Consider the following 20,285-nt stretch of genomic DNA (forward strand, 5'->3'; position numbering starts at 1 on the left):
TAAAGCTTCCTGGATTCTTGCTCTGCACAGGAACGTGTGGCTAACTAAGAGACAGCACTTGAAAGATGCAGCAGTTTTTTGACCTCTTTAAATGTTTCATTGCTTGATGACAAAGCTTGCCAGGTTTCAGGCACTGAGTCAGGGCTTTGTTCTTGGTGACAAGCTTCCCCTTCATAATGAGCTCTTACTATGCATTTTAACAGCCAGAGTTACATGAGGTGAGGAGAAAAGGATCAACTGGACTGGCCATTATTCCGCATAGGTCAGAACAAGCAGAATATCTCCCAAGGGGGCTGGCAGAGTTTGTTAACAGCACTTACACTGGTTCTGCAGTTTCCAGCTTTTCTCACTGCTGTCCTGCAAATGCAGAGCTGTGTGAGGAAGAGACAAAAGCCATGGCTGTGCTTCATGTTGTGTTTATAGCAAATCATGTCTGTCAGGGATGTTAAAAGAATGGGGGAGGTGAGGGGACTTGAAGCATATCTAATAACTATGAGATGCCACATAGGATGAACAGTTTTCAACAAAATTACCGAAGAAATACAGATTTGAATGAATTGGCTGTAATGTGTTCTGTGGCCCAGCACAGATAAATAAGATGCTTACTCAAATTCTGGATGCGTGAGGGAGCTTCTGCTATCAGGAAGAATGCAGATAGCTTTTCCCATAAAAGCCTAACAACATTAAACTCCGGTGTTTAACTCAATAGGTGGATTCTTCCACTGTTCCTTTTGTGGCAGAAGGGTAAGCTAAAAATGCATTTTCTTGATCCTGTGAGGCCACTGAAAAGATGGAAGCAGAAATTTCTGGGACTTGTGAATGATATCAGTGTATCTCAAAAGAGTTTATCAAGAACTATAGCATACTTAACATAGCACTCTGAACATCCCTTATTCTTGGGCTGAATGGAGCAGCTTGTAATTCAGTATCCATCTGTCTTGGATACAATTCTTATTTGAGGCTTCCTGGTTTTTAGCTGAAATTGCATATTAGTTAGAAAGTGGTGGTAGGGAACCTACCCAGCTAATGTGCCCAGTTAGTTGAGAAACAAGTTGCATTTTATTTACTTAAACCCATCTGTGCTTGTTTTGCCAGTAATATATTTGGTCTGCGGCCCGTGGACTATGCAGAGAGTGAAAAGATGAAGTCTGTGCTAATGTTACCAGTCAAGAATGAATCATTTTCATTTAGCCAGCTCTCTGAGGTAAGTGTTTAGTGTGGGGTGTTGTTGTAGTTGTGCTTTTGTATGTTTGTTTTCAAAGAAAAAAAAAGCCTAAGTTCATCCTTTAAGTGCCAAAGGCTTGGTCCTTGTCAGCTCAATAGCTGAAAACAGCTTTCGAATTATTGGTTTGAGTCTTTTTTCTTTTTCCTTATTATTATTTTTCAATAATGTCCTCTGGAATTGAAACCAAAATTTATCCAGATGCACTATCGTGATGTGCTTTTCCTAATGAGGGGAGATTACACTGAGCTGGCTGGTACAAGTAGTCCTCTTCTAAGTCATGGTATATAGCCTGCTTTGATCCCTTCAAGTAAACTGTTGCAGCTAAATCAGTAAGAGTGTAACTGTTGTTCCCACCTGTAGTAACTGCAAGCTAATGTAGCTCTTCTGTAGCAAGCAAAACAGTCAGGTTCTATACTTGCTTGGGGATGTGTGCATGCCACTGGATAAGTGCCAGTTCACCTAGATCACTTGTTAGGAAGCCTGAGGCTTTAGGGTAGCTGGATCTCAAAGGTGTGTCTGCACTGGGACATCTGTGTATTTAGCAACACCAGGAGCTGAAGCATCACAGCCTTCTCAGTGTAAAATTTGATCAAATAGTATTTTAAACTTCACATTAATCTGCATTAAAAAACATAAGCATTCACTGCTTCCAGGGCGATACATTAGGAACATCTTAGCAAAAAGGAAATGCCAATTATAGAAGTTAATCAACATACTGGTAGCATAGCTGTTGGTAATGTTTCCCTATGAGCAGAAGATTTTACTGCTACATTGAGGAAACCTCCAACACTGCAGTCAGCAAAGCTGCTTACACAGAGTTCAACCAACAAAACATGTGGACAGCAGTCTGTTTAAAAAAACAAAACAACTTTTGCATTAGCTTCCTGTTTTTGTAGCTTCCATAAACTAAACAAAATATCTCTAAAGTCAACCTTTTTTTTTGTCCTCCTCTGGATCTGGCTTTTACAAAGAGATTTAATGATAGACCATTTCCACTCAGCTTGCCATGAATTGTTTTTCACAATGCTTTTTCATTATTAAATAATGCTGTCAAGCAAGGAAGTTGCATTCTGTGTTCCCAAACACTTGGCTTATACTGGACTTTCCCTTCATGCCATTGCAGAGTCCGAGCCAGCCTAGAGATGGACCTCTTGGTATCCTCGGGAGCAGTCTGAGTTCAAAGCAACAGAAATTGCTGAGCAGGCTAGCAACAGTTCTGAAGGCTCGAAGGTGTACTGAATTTAACAGCACAGGTATGTAGTTTTCTTAAAACAGTGACAGCAGTTCTGCACGTTATCTGTTAAGGTGCTATCTGGGACAATTCCTTTTTATCTTTCTTAACTGTAGTTCCTGAAATCTCTGAATCGTAGCCATAGTCAAAGGATGTCATGCAGTGTTGCATGCAAATGCACACGAGGCCTGCCTGGTTACTGAAGCGGAAGGCTTCTGGGGGAGCCACGGTTTGACGGTGTATGGATTTTAAATAACAAGCAACCAAGTGCTCCCCAGAGACTCCCTTCTCTCTGCATATCTTTTATAAACATTATCTGCTTACGTGAGACATACTATGAACTTTTTATCTCCTTTAAGTCTTACACAGATGGTGCCTTTAGATAAAAGTGTGACTATCAATTGACAACTTCATTTGTGCTACCTTCCTTCAAACTTAATTGGTTTTTAATTTATTAAGGTGATGGAGCTGATTTAGGGTTCCTTTTTTCTCCCCCTTCTTGGGGTGCTCGAGCATTGCCTTAATACCTCCTTTAGTTTTTCTTTCAAGTGCTGCTTCTGCCTGTGAAGGAAATGCTAAAGTAATTTTTTTCCTTGTCTCCTTTTACACCCTAATTACTGCTCCAGAACTGTGATTTCTGCTGGCTTTATGTGGTCACATAGTAAGGTTTGTGTCAGAGTTAAAGATAATTCTTCAAAGGCAACTCAGGTTTATGGGGTAAGATTCACATCAATCCTCTAAAACTTTAGTGGAATCTTTAGAACTGTAAAAATGTGACTTTATCACAGCAAGAATGTAGAAAGCCACAGTGTCTAATAGCACACAGATGGATTCATATCTTCAACAATCACATAGCAACCGAAAGCAAATTGTCACAGCCTATTAAAATAGCACTTGCTTCCTTATCAGACATGGTTCTGGGGTTCTGATTTTCATGTGCTTTTATTTCTCCTAGTAACCCACGTTGTTATTCCTGATATTCCGATGCCAAGTACTGTTAAATGCATGATGGCTGTGCTGACTGGATGTTGGGTCCTGAAGTTTGAGTGTAAGTATTAAATACGTGAAATTCTTTTTCTAATTGGAAATGATGGATAAGCTTCTAGAGAAAATTGTATTTGAACTACTTGTTCAGTAGCACAGAATTCCACACAGAAATGACATGCTGACCCCTAACAGGATCCTGGAATGGTTGAGATTGGAAGGGACTCCCCTCCCTGGGGCCATCCCCTGGGCCCTGCACCTTTTCAAGCAGGTACATTACAACAACTTGCCCTGGGCTGTGTCACCTTTTAGAAAACAATAGCTTGCTGTCAGGAGTGGGATTCGAACCCACGCCTCCAGGGGAGACTGCGACCTGAACGCAGCGCCTTAGACCGCTCGGCCATCCTGACTGTGTGTGTTAATTACTGGCTTCACATAAAGCATGGGGTTTTGTTTATTGAATCTCCAAAATGAGGACATTTAATTCAATGCAGCGTCTCCCTTCTTGGTGGTAAGCGTGTGCGTTGCATTGTCACACTTATTAGTAGCAGTAGGGAATGAATTTGTTCATTGCTACCTTGGGGGTGGTTTGTGAAGATTCTGGAAGACCTCCTGGAAGAGGAGGAAGGTGTCTGTCACATCCCTGAATTTCTTACAGTCAGCTTCCATTCAGATTGATGAGAAATTATTGCTTTGGGTGTAGGATGAAAGCCTGTAGGAAGGTAAGGTTTTGCCTATGTACGTCTAAGGTGAGAGCTATTCAAGTTAGACACTGTAAGCAAAGATATGTTGTCAGCTGATATTAACCTCTGCTTGTACTTTCTCCCTTTGTTGGGAAAGGTGCCAGGCTCTGTGCAATCACAGGTAGGAGCTTCCAGGTACAGCAGTTTTGCTCATTCATCTAAGAGCACAGAAATAACCCTGACTCTCAGTACTGTTTCTGTACATGTGAGCTGTGCAGACCAGAGCTCTCTCTTGCTTAGACAGTAACCTCCAAGGAAAGACTATTTGCACAGTATCACCTTAGTATGCAAGCAGTTGTTTTTGTCATCTTTCATCATTAGTTCTCATGGAGCAAATGCTTTGCCATGTAGTTGTTCTGTGAAGATGGACCTTGAGTTCTGATTTTTTTACATGATTTCTAATGCACTTGCCATTATATCTGCTTTTAGTGGAGTTGTTAAAGCCAGCTTCTTCCCTCTGACCTTTGTGGCTAAGTCCTTTTAGCTAATAATCACGCTACAAGTGAGTTAACTATCCATGGAAGGCTTATAGCCAAATTTCATTCCACTTTTTCACTGTGTGACTAAACATCAGAGTTTAAGGATTCTCTAACGGTCTGGATTTTCCGCATTCTCTAATGCTTATGTAAGTATTGTTTAATGCTTCAGAAGGTGCATAATAGTTTTACAAATAAGGCACCACATAGTCATTGGGCTTCCTTAGAATATTCATTTAACTTCCTGATTGATTTCTTTCATCTCTTTCTTGATTCATAAAGGGCTTGTAAAAACTGGGTTCTCTCAGCAGTGTTTTCTGCAGTGCTTCCATGAGTTTGTAGCCTGCTAAGCACAGGTGAAAGGAAAACAATGTTGCCTTTTACCACCTGCATATAACAAGAACTGTTTTAATCTCTCTAACAGGAGACACACTGTTTCTCCTTAAGGAGGTGGGTTTAATAACTCCAGGTGCTTTGCTAATAAACAGATGGATGAGAGTTTCCTGCTTGGAGGTGGGAATTCAGTGGACAACTCGGGTCAGAAGTGAACTTTGAGTTGGGTAATTACTGTGTTCAGATAAACCACAATCTTTCTGTGGTGAATCACTTTGATGTAGGTTCTTGGCTTCACTTAGTTCAGGAAGCCTGTGTACTTTCCATCACATGTGCCTGTACTTCGTATTATCTTCTTGCTAGTAAGGTGCTTAGAAAACTGATGTTGCCAATAAAGGTATGTAGCTGCCTCCAGCTGGGTAGCAGGGAGATCAAATTATACCTGAGTTTAAGTCTTTGTGGAAGAACTTGGTAGACATATGATTGGAAGAAAAATAGGTTAAGGTGAGGGTTATCCAAGGAATATATTCTTTTTGTTTGCAACTGTATTTTGTGTTCTGTGGTGGTAGAGTACTGATTAGTGCAATCCTGACTGATAGCGCTCCCAGCTTAGTAAGCAACATACTACTTAAAAGTGAGTGATTCCCCTCCCTAGTGGGAAGTGTTAGTAATAACTCATGGGGTCTGATGCAGCTAAGTGCCTATAATTAACAGCACCACTCCATCTGTTCCTACCAGTCTGTTATTAGTCTTCTTCAGAGTCATTACAAATTAAAGATTGTTATAACAAATAATGGGACTCCTGCTGATGGAACATTTGTCTAGGAAAAAAGAAGTCTTTGCTTTCCTTCTCCATAACTTTCTCTTTTTATTTATCGTGGCTTTCTGACTCCTGTTTGGATAACTTTCCTTAAATGTGATGCAAATAAACTTTCAAAACTATATATTCGCTCTGGCTTATTTCTGTCACACTGCAAATAAATGAGAGGAGGAGTCACTTGTAGTTCAGTGTTCCAAACTGCTCACTTAAAGGAAATTAATGTTCAGACCTACACTGAATTTGTTTAAAAACAAACACTTAATGAAATGCTGACTATGCGTAAAACTGACTGCTGGAATTCCTTTTAACCACAAACTAAGCTGCATTGTAGTGTTATTTCTGAAGTTATACTTACAGCCCACACACAACTATTCCACTTAAAAAGTAATTCATGCTTGCAAGCAAAATCATTGAAGTATATTTATGTTAACTCTTCTGCTATAGCAGACTTTCAGGCTGCTTGTCTAAAAAAAGAAAAGCAGTCTCCTTCATTTGCTTCAATCTTTCTGTATAATTCTGTAGTGCTTCTGTTTGTGTGTCTGTACGCGCTGATAAAATATCCTCCAGCATCACTTGGAGAAGTAATGTGGAGTTTTCCTGCTGTCTGAGCAAAATGGGAGACCTTTAAGTATTGGAGGCAGGATTTTACGTGTGTGTATTCGGTTCTGGGCTTTCCTTTTGTCTGATAGTGGAAATCATAAAAGGATATCATTGCTGTGGAGTATTAGATCTTCACAGGTAAAAAATTTGAAAAATTCCACCTTTCTAGTTGTATTTTCCATACATGCTGTTCTGTCAGCGATCTGTCCACTTTCAGAGCAGTGTATTCAACTAAAACACCGTTGTTGTTGCTGTACTCCTTGCCCTTGGCCACATCTTTCATTTGTTTCATTCTTTTATTGCCCTCATTATTTCTGAGTCTGTATTAGGGCACAAAGCAGAGCATCATTGTACTTCTGCAAGTTGCCTGAGACAAAGATTCGAGTAATACTGTATTCCCTGTGTCCTCTTTGTAGATCACAGGGCCATAATTAAAACCAACAGTAATAGTTAATAGCTTTTCAGCTTTTCTTTTGTCTTAAGCACTTATTGTCATCTTTTAAAGCAGGGAATGAGACACTGGCTTGGTAACAATAGGCATGGAAATAAGCTTGTGTCAGTCTTTGGCAAGGTAGCTGGGAGAATTCAAAGTATCCAATTGCTGATTCCTTCATCTGCTTTGCTTACTTGGAGCAGCATCAATGACTCAGCTCTGACCACTTACAAGAATGCAAAAAATCCTGCCTTTCTTGTAAGGACTTGGAACAACTGGGAGCTGGCAGGGAGAGCCAGGGCACTGCATGACTGGCATTTCAAGCAAAATTTTCTCGGAGCAGCCTTGTTTAGGCTATCAGACAAGGGAAGCGTCAAGTTAGTTTGATCTGGCTCTTCTTAGGCTGAGCTATCTGTTTTCTAGAAGTATTTTTAGATGAAGATGTTTATCTAAAGCAAAGCACTTTCTCCTTAGAGCAGCTTAAATTTTTTGACAACTAGAATTTCACACTTAATCTGTATTGGAGGCTTATTTCAATTGTAAAGGACTCTGTGGGAGATGGTAGGAATATCCAGTGTGCACATGTGTGTGATTGAGTTGGCTGTGCAGCAGAGAGGAATGTTTCACATCAGCCACCAGGGTCTAAACTTCTGCACTCCTACAGTGGCTGGCACCTCCTGGCAAGGAGAGTAGGGAAGCAGTTTTGTGTCAGAGTTGGCACAAATTTACATTGTGCAGCTGCTGGGATCCCCAGAGGAGAAAATAAGCGACATTTAACCTAATCTATTCAGCTCAGGTATGGCTAGCTCTACTTCTTTTTTGTTCACAGCTCTGGCAAATGGTGACTGCTTAAAACCATTCCTTTTTTTTCTTTAAGCAAGGTGGTGATTTTCATATTACATGATCCTGGCTTCTGGCAATCAGTATTTAAGGGCTTCCTCAGCATCTGCTCCATTGTGTTTAATAAATACCACCTGGATTAACTTATTAACTCTCCTTCTTAAGGAGATTAATTTTAACCTGCAGCATCTGGTGGCATTTCCATCTTTTGGAACAATGGACTGTGTTTCACCAAGTGAGGTCTAACCTCACTTCATGAAGATTTGCAGTTCTAAAGTTACTTTCTAAATCCACAATACAACATGAAAATTCTTTTCTGTGCTATGGCAGCGATCAGTAGTGTTCTTAAGGGAGCATATTGAAGCTAGCTCTACTAAATTCCCCTAACACTTAGTCTCAGTCCAATTTTCCTCCTTTCCTAGGAAAATAATCTCATCAAGCTTTGCTCAATCTGCATATAAGTCTTAAAACTCGAAGCAGAAGCAGAGAGAGCTGAGGAAGCTCCAATCTTGGCTGGATCTTGTCTGTGTAGTATCTCATCCTCTTTGTTGCTATTGCATCTTTTAAAATTACTCTTAGCTATTTCAGAAGAAATTTGTGACTAACCCTTGCTCTTTGCTCTATTAATGCAAATCCAACAAAACCTCCACTAAGCTAATTGAGTTACTGAGGACTACCCCTGGGCATCTGGGTGATTACCTTCTTGGCATCCAGTTCTTCTTGTACTTTACTCTGTTTAAACTGTTTTTGCTGATGCAATTAGTTTCATTATAAACCAATAAGACTTACATTAATAAGGATTATAGGGCTCTGATCTTAAATTTTGCAAGTAATGATTTCTTTATTTCCAGCACTGGTAGTTACAGTTGTATCAAAGGTCAATTAACGGTATCGCCAGTGGGCTTCCTTTTAACCTCCTTGCTTCTTAAATACTGGAAGGTGAGAAGGTGAGGCCAGATGTTCAGTGAGCTAATAAGGATCAGTTTAAGTAGCGGTGCTTTACTGATCTCGCTAATGAGGAATGGGGTAGAGCAGTATTCTCCCCTCCAAATGTGATGACATCAGACTAAAATGCAGCGGTATTAAGCCAAAACCTTTCTCTGCAATGTTTTCTAGGTACCATTAATGCAGCCTCTATTTATGCTAGAATTTCACACAACTGATATTATTTGCATCAAAACAGTGCAAGCATGGAACCATTTAAGATGCTCTCAAACATCAAATATTCTTTATTTTTGGTGGAGAACATTCCCTGACTTTTCTGCACATGTGACCTTTCCTCAGCATCATCTCCTGTCAGGCAGGCAGCAAGCCTTATTAATGAGTGCTTGAGGTCTTGCATTAGGTATTGGAAAACAGCTCTGGTCCATGTTGAAATGAAAGAGAGACACTTGTATTGGTAACTGATGTCTGATTCAACTGCTGTGATTAAACTAGAGGACCGTTAAAGTATAGTTGCAGTAATCATCCTCTGTGCTTTAGGAAAAATTGGCAATAGTATCAGGGAATAAACCAAGAATTGCTGAGATCTTGGCTAAAAAAGTCATCTCATTCTGTTTTGTTACTACTCATATTTTTTTTCCTACCGTAAATTTGGGGAGGAAAATAACGCAACTCTGATCACTCTCCCTTCAAAAATTGTAGGCGTCCTCCCAACATTAAGTTTACTTCCCTCTCTGGTTATGGTAAGCTCCTTTAAGGGTGTCTTTCCCTTAGATGGAAATTCCTGTGCTGGCTTTTACATAAGTAAATAAGTGCCCTTATCAGTTTTAGGAAAGAAGAGGCGTAGTACTGATGGTGTATTAATTGACTTTTAATTACTTTTGTAGCCATTGGTTTTCATTTCATTCTTTTGTCCAGTGTGTGCATCTTGGCATCAGGTTTTTGCTGGGGCTGAACAAGTGATTGCAATCTAAGATGTTCAGGAAATCAATTTAATATGGCTGCTGTTTAAAGTCAAGGAGCATTGTGCCTCTGACTTAAATAGGAGTATTATGAGGTCACAGAGCTTCTGGAAACACCCCTATGAAAGCAGTAGAGTGCTGTGCCTTTGAGTACAGTGTGGTGTTTTATTTCCTTTTATATGTCCTCTCCATCAAGCTGAGTGTCATCCTGATTAAAAAGGTATTAAAAGGGAACTGTCATGTTACCCAGCCACTCATACACATTAGCAGCTTTAAAGTTAACATGATCTACTCAGGAAAAAGACCCAGGCTTTATTGAGTCAACTCTGCTTAGCACTCAGAGGTTGTCACACAAAATAGTGTCCCTAGCTTTATTAAAAATATGGAAATTAAAAAACTAAGAAAAGCCACCAAAAGGCCTAGAGTGTGCACTAATCATCTGCTTGTATTCATACTTTAACAGTGGAATTGAGATTTTTCCAGCATGAGGTTGTCTTTGAAGAGTAATAGAGCTTGCAATGTGCCTCCTGCTCCCAGCTGACACCAGACCACAGCCAAAGCTGATTATTCTGTCCTGAACCTCACTGAGACTATGGAAGCTGCTTGGAGTCACTGCATCTGAAAAGGGGAATCCAGAAGTAGTGGTGTAGAAGCAAGTGACTTGGCACTTAGTGTGGAGAAGATAAGAAACAAGTCAGAGAGGAGGCAAATGAGAGTCTTAGACAAGTATGTATAATGAATTGGTTAGAAACACAACTAGAGTTTCTGTCTTTCTATCTTAAATATGAGAACAGAGGGATATTTCAGTGCCTACAGATGAGCTGGAGAAACTGGCAGTGTAGAATGGGCAGGCGTATGTTTGCAAAAGTATATTTTACCTTTTGTTAACATAGATTTTTGTCTCATTTTTTTTCCTTTCACAGAAGTAGCTGTACAGGAAGGCATCGTAGCCTTCTGTGTTTATTCAGCCTTTCATTACTTTGTTATCAAATTTGCACCATTTATTGATGCTGGCACTAAATGAGCGATTTGTGATGTACTCTTACATGTAAACCTCAGCTCTATAGTGGAAAATCCTTGAAATTGAGTTTTTGATGGTAAATTGAAATAACACATGCTCTTAATAAATGGACAGCTTTGCTCTTAAAACTAGCTGAGAAGATCTTTTCTTTACTGTGAGTGATGCCCATTAACATCCAAGTTCTCTTGAAAGAATGACCTTATAAGTTCGAAATAAATTGATGGAGGAAATCCAGTTACATCGTGATGATTAAGTATTGAAATAGCCTTCAGATTTATTTTTTAGTTGGGAGCACTTTGAAAATAGCTTATCTCTATACGTGGCTGTTATGAATAATAAATGCAGAAGTTACTTTCAAGAAAATACATGACTAGCTTTCCCTTCCAGTTTTATGAGTTCATATCAGTGTTTCCTGAAGAAATTACCAAGTGCAGTTACCTTATACCTGTACATGGAGAGGGAAATATATATCGTTATATTATCTAACCAGTTGTATCTTTCTGTGTAGGTTTATCTTTTTTAAGTAAATTGTAAGACTTCTGGTACCTAAAATATGATTTCCTTTTGCATCTTACCAGTTTGTGTAAAGCAGCAGCAAATCCAGTTGACTTTAAAGATCTCCGTAGATTAGGATTGTATATTGCTACTTATTCCTGTGGGAATCAAGTACCTTCATCATTGATGCTTCGCTTCATAGTCTTGTGCTTTCTTCTCTTAAGATCAACACCCCTGCTTCATTTCTGGCTTTGTTCAGTTGGTTGTGTTTCTTTAGATGTTGTGGTTCCCAAATTTGCATAGGAAAAGTAAGTTGCCTAAATAAAAACACTATTTGAGGAATGAGAACCGCTCTGGAAGTTGAACCTTGACAACTGTAATCCTCATGGAACACTTTGCAAAGTTTCTTTCTCAGGTAATTTTTATAAATGAATGAAGGAAAAATGTTCCATCCTTGAATGGATGACCCCAGCAATTCCTCTTTCCAAAGTCAGGTCAGGAGGTACTTTTCACAAATGTTAGTGATACATCAGCATCAATGCGTTTTGGATTGGGGGGGTAGAAAAAAATGAGCCTTAAAACAAGGTAAGACCGTGTTGACTGTGAAGGACAATCTCATTATGCAGCAGTGGTAACAAAAATAAATGCCACTGTTGAAACCTCGGTGTAAACCTGCAGATTCTGCTGATCTTGGAGACCTTGAAATCCCATCTGATTTATCTAAGACCATACCTATTCAGAAACAGCTTTGTACTTGCCTTGTAATTGCTCTTTATCAGGCGATTGCTTCCATTTCTTAACTGCGGTTGTTTCTCCTTGCTGGCTTTGAGTTTCCAAATGTTCAGCCATTTGACATTTGACATTAAGTGGTTGACCTTTAGTAGCAGTTAAGAGGAAACGCTAATAATTCCATGTGTTTACAACACTGATCTTAGTGTGATATTGCTTCTCTCCATCTAACCTGCATCTTTACAACCACTGCTGTAAATTCTTTTCCAGGTTAAAATAAAATTGCTAAAAGCATGTGAGATTGGATGCTATGTGGATGCAGTCCTTTGCATTACGGATAATTCTTTTATCCTAGTGCAGCTGTTTATTCCCTGAAATGAAATGCAAACCTGTTTACAAAAAATAAAAATACTTCTTGTCTAAATTAATGGTGAGATTTGAAACTAAATAATGCTTTCCTTGTTGTGGTTTCTATAGGGGTACAAGCCTGTCTACAAAGTACAGTTCGAGAGCAAGAAGAGAAGTATGAAATCCAAGGTGGCCCTCAAAGAGGCCGGCTCAACAAAGAACAGCTGGTGGGTTTTACTGCTTGAGACAGATTGTCTTGATGACCTTTGGTTTGTGCATTTTTGCCCTTTGCCACTCGTCCAGGTGCAATAGATGTAAAATTTTAATGTGGCCTCGTACCAAAATTTGATTATGTGCAAGGTGATGGAAAGAACTGCATACGTCCATAAAGCAGTCATTTTTCTCCATTAGTGGTTATGTTGCCATAACCTTGTCAGAAGGAAAGCTCTGTTACGTTTGTGGAAGAAGCTGCATGGGACAGAGAGTGAAGGTGCTTTGGCCCTTTCTGGTCAGCTTTAGGAGTGTAGTCAAAATAATCTGAAAGCTGAAAGGAAAAATATGTTTTGAATTGCATCAGGTTTCCATATGACAGCACTTCATATTTAACCAGGCTACTTTCTGAAGGGGTAGCTGTGACTAATCCTGGCTGGTAGCCGAAGATCTTGTTGTACTGGAAAACAGTTAAACATAAGCAAGAATTTACCAGGTAAGCAAACTTTGGCCAGCTGTATGCTTATGCTGAGGACCTTATGTGTTAAGTGGCTTCTCTTGTTGATTATTTTCAGTTGTACTTTCTGTAGGCACTCACTGTTTACTTTCACTTTTTTCATCAGTTTGGGAGGTCTTGTTTTTATACTAATTCTTATATTCCTTCCCTTAGCTGCCTAAGCTGTTTGATGGATGCTACTTCTATTTTTTGGGGTCTTTCACTAGTCACCAGAAGAGCGATCTTGTGGAGCTGGTCAAAGCAGGAGGAGGACAAATCCTGGTTAGGCAGCCGAAACCAGACAGCGATGTGACACAGACAATCAACACGGTGGCATACCATGCAGAATCTACCTCTGACCAGAGATTTTGCACTCAGTATGTCGTCTATGATGCATCTTCTAAATTCAAACCGAAGAAAATTCGCCAAGGCAAAGTCTGGTTTGCTCCCTCCAGCTGGATTGTAGACTGCATAATGTCGTTTCAGCTGCTGCCTGTAAAGTGAACATACCTTAGGTCTCACAACTAAGACCTTTACAAAAGTGGTGAATCTTGAGCAGCTGGTCCGAAGCTATGATTTAAGTTTTGCACTTGGTAACTCATTTACATGGTCAGAGCTCCTCTGTATTCCAAGGTGACTGTGATAGGTTGGAATAAATGGCCTGCCAATGGAATAGGGAAAAAAAGAGATGCTGTGTTGAAAAGTTGTGCCTTGGATTATTTTCTAAGCTTTATTTTTGCATTTAACTTTGCTGTAATAAGCATTGGCATTTTATAAGATTTTGCAAAATGAAGCCTTTTGAATTTAGAGTTAAATCACGCTTTAGTTGGTGATAGAGCATGACCCTGTTTCTTTTGTTTGGTGTGCTTTGACAAGGATCTGCTGTGTGTGGCAAGACTTCCCAGCCAGGCCAGAATTTGTATGTATAAAGAAAAGTCATCTGCCTGTATAGACACCGATCAGATGATGTGTGATGCTCCTTGTAACTTAAAATTGAACATCATAGGAAACTCTTGGCATAGGATGAGACTAGAAATTGAAGCAGAATGACTGGCCTGAATTCATTTGAAAGTAAAGTTTTCAAAGTGCATCTGTGAAAATGTTGTTCTAAAATTCTTTTTCAGATCAAGTCATGCTTTATTCACTTCCATCCATTATCTCTCTTCTATGTGCGTACTCGAATTCAATGCTATTTTCTGAAGGTTTTTAAATGTCAGAGCCTTTATTAAATTATGATTAAAAAATTATGTACTTAAAGATTGATTGCTATCACAGTTAAGTGGAAAAAATAATTACAAAACAATTACGCCTTGCTTTGCACCATTGTATTTAAGTGTACTTTGCTGCATTGGAGCAGTACTTGATTGTTGCATACTTGTTATGATCAGCTTGTAATTCCTTTCTCAAATTGATCATAAGTTATTGTCAGAATGTTGCTTCTTCCTTCCCTACTCTCAGGAGCTGTAAGCATTACATGGCATTTGTTGCCTTTGTGAATTCCTAACTTAAAGATGTTGTCTTTGCCACGATGTGAGATGAGAATGATGGTTGTGGGGGGGGGGAAATGAAGTTGTTTGCGCTTGGTGTTTGTACTGCTTGTAATAAAACTTAGTATCAGTCACCCTGAAGTGTCTCGTTGCATGAGCTTAGCTGTGGAATAAGTGCATAGTTCCTATGTGTGTCTCAGCAGGTAAATGGAAATGTTAAGTACTTTTCTGTGAACTTGATAAGCTGTCAAGATAGTATCCTATATCTGCAAGCTCTGTAGTATGAGTTGTTTTGTGTAATCGCTGCCACTGGAGATCCCGTGCAGATTTTCAACATCCTCTGTAGAGCTGTTGGAAATACACACTTCATGGATAATAGGTGTAGTTTTCAATAGCACCTACTAGAATACAGCAGCTGGAGTGTCTTGATCTATCACTTACGCTAGACTGAATCATTGCTCTTCACTAAATGCAGTTCTCAAGTACTTGCAGGTCTGTGTGAGCAAGCAGAAATGTAAGGCTCATTAATAAGTGGAATAACTCATAGGATGAATGTGTTTTGGGTTTTTGTGCAGATAAACACTGGAAGCAAATAAGGTACTGAGTCAATACTGTGTAGACGTGGTCGTTTATTTTAACAATTGTAGCACATTTTAACTTGATGTTTCATAGCACATCAATATACCTAATGGGGTATTCTTTGCAGCAGTAGCTGTGAGTCTCTGCAGAATTCTGAAGCATGGAGCTTTTTTTTTTTTGCCATCCACAAGGAAAAGGGATTTGACACATCAAGAAACTCTTCCTATGCTCTTTATGTAGAGGCAATAGATTTACAGAGCTGTTGTTCCTTGACAGCTGAAAAGAAGCTGTGCTAGAAATGTGCCTTTTTTAAAAGCCATACTCAATTTGTTGCAAATTTGCTCACATTTAATTTGATTCCTTTGAATCAGATAATGTTAACAAGAATAGTTACTATCAAAGCAGCAAGTTTTGCTTTCCTAAGTGATGTACACTCAACATTAACTCTCCCCTGTTTGTCTGTCCTTCAGGTTGTGGGAGTTTGGGCCTGATCAACTTGTGGGCACTCCTTCAACACTGGAAGATTCTGATGCCAGAACTGAAGCAATTGTTGAACACTGCTGAGGCAACTGGTAAGCATAAAAAACAAAACCTAAGGAAAAGTGATGCAGGCTGCTTAATTCAGCGCTGTTCATCATAAGCAGAGGTATAGCACTTGATTAAAGCACGTTTGAAAAAAGTCTTGTAGTAAGGATAAATCAAGCTCCTCAAGGCAATGACTGGATTTTGGCTCACAAAAACAAGGTTATAAAACCATGAGTCATGGAGCAAAGGGTGTGCAGGGGTTATTTTTCACTGCCTTCAAGTAAGGGTGCATTAAAGGAAGTAGGAGGCAGGCTGAAAACAAAAGGTGTTTCGTATGGTGTCAGCAGAGCAGAGGCATGGACAGCTGTGCTCCCTTTGGAGTGCTATTTTGGCATGGCATGGAGTAGGTAAATCATCAGCAAACACATTGAAGTTTGCTAACAAATTTGGGTATAGCATCTATTTAGCGTTCTGAGAAAACACACTTAATGTGTGATTTTTGGGTCTGTGGAAGAGGTAAAAATCCAATACTTGCATTCTAGATTATAGATGTTATAAATAAATTGGCTGTTTTTACCTCAAAAAATGCTGTGAATCTCAGCCTAATGATTTTCAGGCCACTGCCCTTGAAATTTATCTCCGTTATTTCATTACAAATTGCTTCATCTGTGGCACCTGATAATGCCTTCAGTAGCAATGTCTGCAGTTCAGTGGCATCAGGCTATTGTTGATAATAGAAAGTAATGTTTAATCAATATTGCACAACCTTACTGTGTGGCTGTGGTCTAAGGAAGAAGATGAGGTCAGGCCACTATTGTTTTTCATTATTAGTGCTATTTTTTTAAGAATAGTTCTGTGTATTGACTGAAACATACCTGGCAACACTGGGAAGCTTCCTTGCTTCAGTGTCTTGGGTAAATCCCAGAGAATATATATAAATATATATATAAATAGCTCATACTAATGCGCATTTATACCTCTGATTACTTGTTTTATTATATCTAAGATATCTTCCCCACCACTTAATTATACATGTTTGAGGGAAAAGAGATGAATTTTCTTAAAAATAAGCATATGGTGGGTGTTCTGTTGCAGCCTGAACTGATGAGGAGCACCTGGTGAAATGGGTGGTTGGCCCAGGGAGCACAGGTGCAAGCAATTTACTTGTGCTCCCCAACTGACCAGTCCAGCCCTCCCTGGGCTCATTCGAAGGTTGGCCTCTGAATGAAGAACATCTGCTGGATGAAGGCTTCCTGAGGAGGAGTGACCTACAACCAGAAAACCTAGGTTAGTCAGCTTTTTTTACTTATCTGTAATTATTAGTATTCCCATGATTCAATTTACTTATCTGTAATTATTAGTATTCCCATGATTCAATTTACTTATCTGTAATTATTAGTATTCCCATGATTCAGTATTCATTTGTTATTTGAGGAGTGACTTTGGAGGAAGAAGCAAGTGGCTTGTAAGAACATAGAGTATTAGAGAGCTGGATGTTGCATTGTTTCACGAGTGTTTTGAGGAAATAACAATAGCACAGAGTGTCGGTACTTCTAAACTCAAAAGCAGAGTTGGCACACTATGGAAGTGCTCGTTATCTGTTTTTATTTAGTCCTCTTCCTATGAACAAACATAGGAAGGGCTCAAACCTGTGGTCAGCCTGCATGAGGCTCACAGGAGCAGGAGATAAAGAGAATTCCATTTGGGTTGTTCTATCACTGGGTGTATTCCTGCGCTGGTCTGGTGTCTTAATACCAAATTTCATTTGGATACTCTATTTTATCCTTCAGTTTTCCAGCAAATCAGCTCTCTGTACAACAAAACTCCTCCAAATATTCTGCTCAAAACTAAGAAGCATTCAAACTACAGTCACATGAAACTAGGTGTTGGTGTGCTTTGTCTGGGGAAAACTGAGGTGGGCTGGTCTATGGATTGCAGCAGAGAAAAGCTTATTTGTTTTACTTTATGCTACTCGGTACTTCAGGGCTGGAGGGTGACTTACTTTTATTCTTGTAAATAGGATAAATTTATTGTCTGATTAACTGAGATTAACCAGTTTGGCCAGTTTGTTGGAGAATGTTAGGGCTTAAAGTGGTGATGGAGCACCTGGTGAAGGGCAGTGGCTGGCCGGGGGAGCGCAGGCAAAGTGTTTGTACCTGTGCTCCCCAGCTGGCCAGAAGGGGACCTTCAAATCTTATTGGTTAATTAACTGGCAGCACTCTCTTAGGGAACAAAAGAAGATTCAGGTGTTTTTAATAGCAGTACAACATGTTCTGCCTTTGCAGACTTGTTTGACTTAGATTAACAGTAGTTTGACTTGTGTTAAATTGTCCTTAAAAGCGGAGGAACACTTGGTATGTAATTAGAAGGAGAGGAAGTTTTGCAGCACTGTATGATGCCATGGCAAGCTGCAGTGCTGGTATCTGCTCTGCACATCAGCATGGGTTGGAGAAGCTGGGATTTCTTCCTGATGGGCACAGCAGCCCTTGCTCAGGTCTGAGCAGGGACATAACCATTTGTGTTGCGATAGCTGTGTGAGGTCAGCTTTTTTTGCAGCACAAAAGGTCTGGAAGAACATTTAAAACAAACAAACAAAAAGCACGAAACAATAAATTGGGGGCCTTTTAATTGAATTAAATATTAATATGTATAATGCGATCAATACCATATCGATTGTGTTAGCTGCAATAATGTTTAATTCAATAAGCCTGCGGTGCTGGACCTTTCCCCTCATATTTATTTTGTGCTGTGCAGCAGCACAGTGCCCATATCCCACATGCAAACAATATAGGAATTGCCTACCAGCTCTGTCTGCTCTCTGCATGCCTGGCTCTGCTGCAGAGCTCCAGTCCTCCTCCTCACAGCTGTGTCAAAGCAGGAAGACTTCCTCCCCTGATGTGCTTCTGAAGAGGCGCCAGCTTCTGGTTTTAAACTCAGCCAACCTTGAAGGATTTTATTTGTGGTTGTAGCAGGAGGTTGTTATTAAATTAAGCTTCATGGGTTTGTTTCACTGAAAAATTGGAGGCAGATGCTCTTCCCACTTACAGTATGAGTTTTGTGGTCGTGCTGTTCTGCTTGCTGTGTACCTGTTGAATGAGTTAGCGTAAACATCCTGGAATACTCGTCTTGGTTAGTGTTGTTTTTCCCCCAGGATATCTTTGTAGGAGCTCTTTAAAGAGTTTTCGTGGGCTATCGGTTTGTGTTTTCAGAAAAGCTGCTTGATGAAATGGCTCTTGGCTCAATATTGAGAGATAGAGTAGCCACTCACTGAGTTAGCAGCTCCTGTGGTCTGTGCAGCAGCAGGTGCCATAGCCAAATTTGGCATTCACATTCCTAAGCTTGGGCACTGGGGCTTTGGAATGGAAGCTCACAGACTCTTGCACAAAGGAGCAAGCAACGAGGTGCAGCGGCTCCTTGCTAAGATGATGTGAGAATGGTACACATCACTCCAAGGGTGATGTCTATAAGAGCTGCAAGTCAGAAGGAAGAACAATTCCTGATGAAGGCCAGCAAGGTAGTGCCAGCTTTGGAGCAGTCTCTGGGTTGCTCTATGGCGATCTGTAACTTGGAAGTGGCAATTTTGCTATGGGTGTGTGTGAAGAAGTGACAGTAGAAGCAGAGGAGGAAAAAAAAGTCTCAAAGGGCCATCAAGTTTCAACCCGCCTACCACAGGCAAGGCCACCTACCTCCAGATTTGGTACTAAACCAAGTTGCCCGGGGCTCCATCCAACCTGGTCATGAACACCTCCAGAGATGGAGCGTCCACAGCTTCTCTGGGCAGCCTGTAAGGCATTCTTTCAGAGATTTCACAGCTGCAAAAAAAAAATAAGATCAGAGTACAAGTCAAAGAAAGTCCTGAGATTTCATTTTTCTGGATGGCACCCAGTGGCCTGGAGAGGTTCTGTGCAGTGACTGAAGAACTGGGAGCTCCAACATCCCAGTTAATGTTGTCCAGTTCCAAGCTCTTGCCCTGCCTGTTACACGTTTCTGCTGATGGCTCTAGGTGGTAAATGAATTGGGGCTGGGGTATCCTGCATTTTAGGAGGCTGGCTGGTAGCTGTGACTGGTGAGAAAACATTGAAAAATATTTGACCATGGTGGCAAAACATGTTAGAGTGCAGTGAAGAAAGAGGCTGTAACCAGCCCTTGGGATGTGTTGCGTATTCCCACACTTAATTAGAGAACATTAAGGTAACTATTGAAACTGTCTTTGCATATTAAATGGTAATATCCACTTCTCCTGGCTTCGTTCTCTCACATCCTTGAAAGAAAAGTACTTACGTGAAGATATCTTCCCATAAGGATATTTGGGACTGGTTTCTGTCATGAACCTCACGGTCACTGCATGCTCAGCTCCTGGTATTTCATCTTCAAGGCAAGCCTGGGCTCCCCAGCTGTTGAAAACAGATGAGACAAATTGTATCTGCTCGGACATCTCAGGAATTCTCTCTCCAGATGGCTATTTCCAGGTTCTCATGGCAGTTCATCATGGTGGCCTGCAGCCCCCAGGGCAGTGGGCTTGTCCCCAAGCTGCTGGAGCTTAGGGGGCACTGGGACACTGCTCTCAGCCAGAGGGGTGTGTAGAGTCAGGGTTAGACTCAATGGTGCATGGGGAGTCCTTCCAACCCAGGTAGTTCTATGAATTTATAGTTCTCCAATCCTATGGCAAGAAAAAATGCAGTAGCAACAAAGGAGGCTCTTGAAAGCTCTAACTTTGGAGTTAGCAACCAAATTGTACTGCAGAAGAATCTGCTGCAGAGCTCACCTTCCAAATCTTCCCCTCCCCAGGCCCTTTATTGCAGAGTT

At 40.3% G+C, this 20,285-nt stretch overlaps 1 protein-coding gene, 2 long non-coding RNA genes and 1 other non-coding gene across 4 annotated transcripts in view; 2 read left to right on the top strand and 2 right to left on the bottom strand.

Annotated features, from left to right (window-relative positions):
• The window catches only part of BARD1 (BRCA1 associated RING domain 1), a 38,337-nt gene extending 23,828 nt beyond the window's left edge, over positions 1–14,509 (top strand). The window contains exons 7-11 of the mRNA XM_015867992.3: positions 1,096–1,204; positions 2,349–2,478; positions 3,412–3,504; positions 12,312–12,409; positions 13,063–14,509. Of these exons, the coding sequence (XP_015723478.2) occupies positions 1,096–1,204; positions 2,349–2,478; positions 3,412–3,504; positions 12,312–12,409; positions 13,063–13,392 (760 nt within the window). The 3' untranslated portion in view covers positions 13,393–14,509. The remainder of the gene's footprint in view (positions 1–1,095; positions 1,205–2,348; positions 2,479–3,411; positions 3,505–12,311; positions 12,410–13,062) is intronic.
• On the bottom strand, positions 3,768–3,850 carry TRNAL-CAG (transfer RNA leucine (anticodon CAG)). Its single transcript has one exon. It is a non-coding gene; the product is annotated as a tRNA-Leu (tRNA).
• A 477-nt stretch (positions 14,510–14,986) lies between the features above and the next one.
• LOC107316481 (uncharacterized) lies at positions 14,987–18,565 on the bottom strand. Its single transcript, XR_014948099.1, has 2 exons — positions 18,282–18,565; positions 14,987–16,747 (listed from the first exon to the last, which is right to left on the bottom strand). It is a non-coding gene; the product is annotated as an uncharacterized LOC107316481 (long non-coding RNA).
• LOC107316469 (uncharacterized) overlaps positions 15,424–20,285 on the top strand; it is a 35,505-nt gene continuing 30,643 nt past the window's right edge. The window contains exons 1-2 of the long non-coding RNA XR_001556373.3: positions 15,424–15,526; positions 16,575–16,766. This is a non-coding gene — a long non-coding RNA (uncharacterized LOC107316469). The remainder of the gene's footprint in view (positions 15,527–16,574; positions 16,767–20,285) is intronic.

The sequence above is a fragment of the Coturnix japonica genome, chromosome 7, assembly GCF_054131305.1.
Source record: "Coturnix japonica strain WE chromosome 7, WE-NBRP24, whole genome shotgun sequence".
Classification (NCBI taxonomy): Eukaryota; Metazoa; Chordata; class Aves; order Galliformes; family Phasianidae; genus Coturnix; species Coturnix japonica.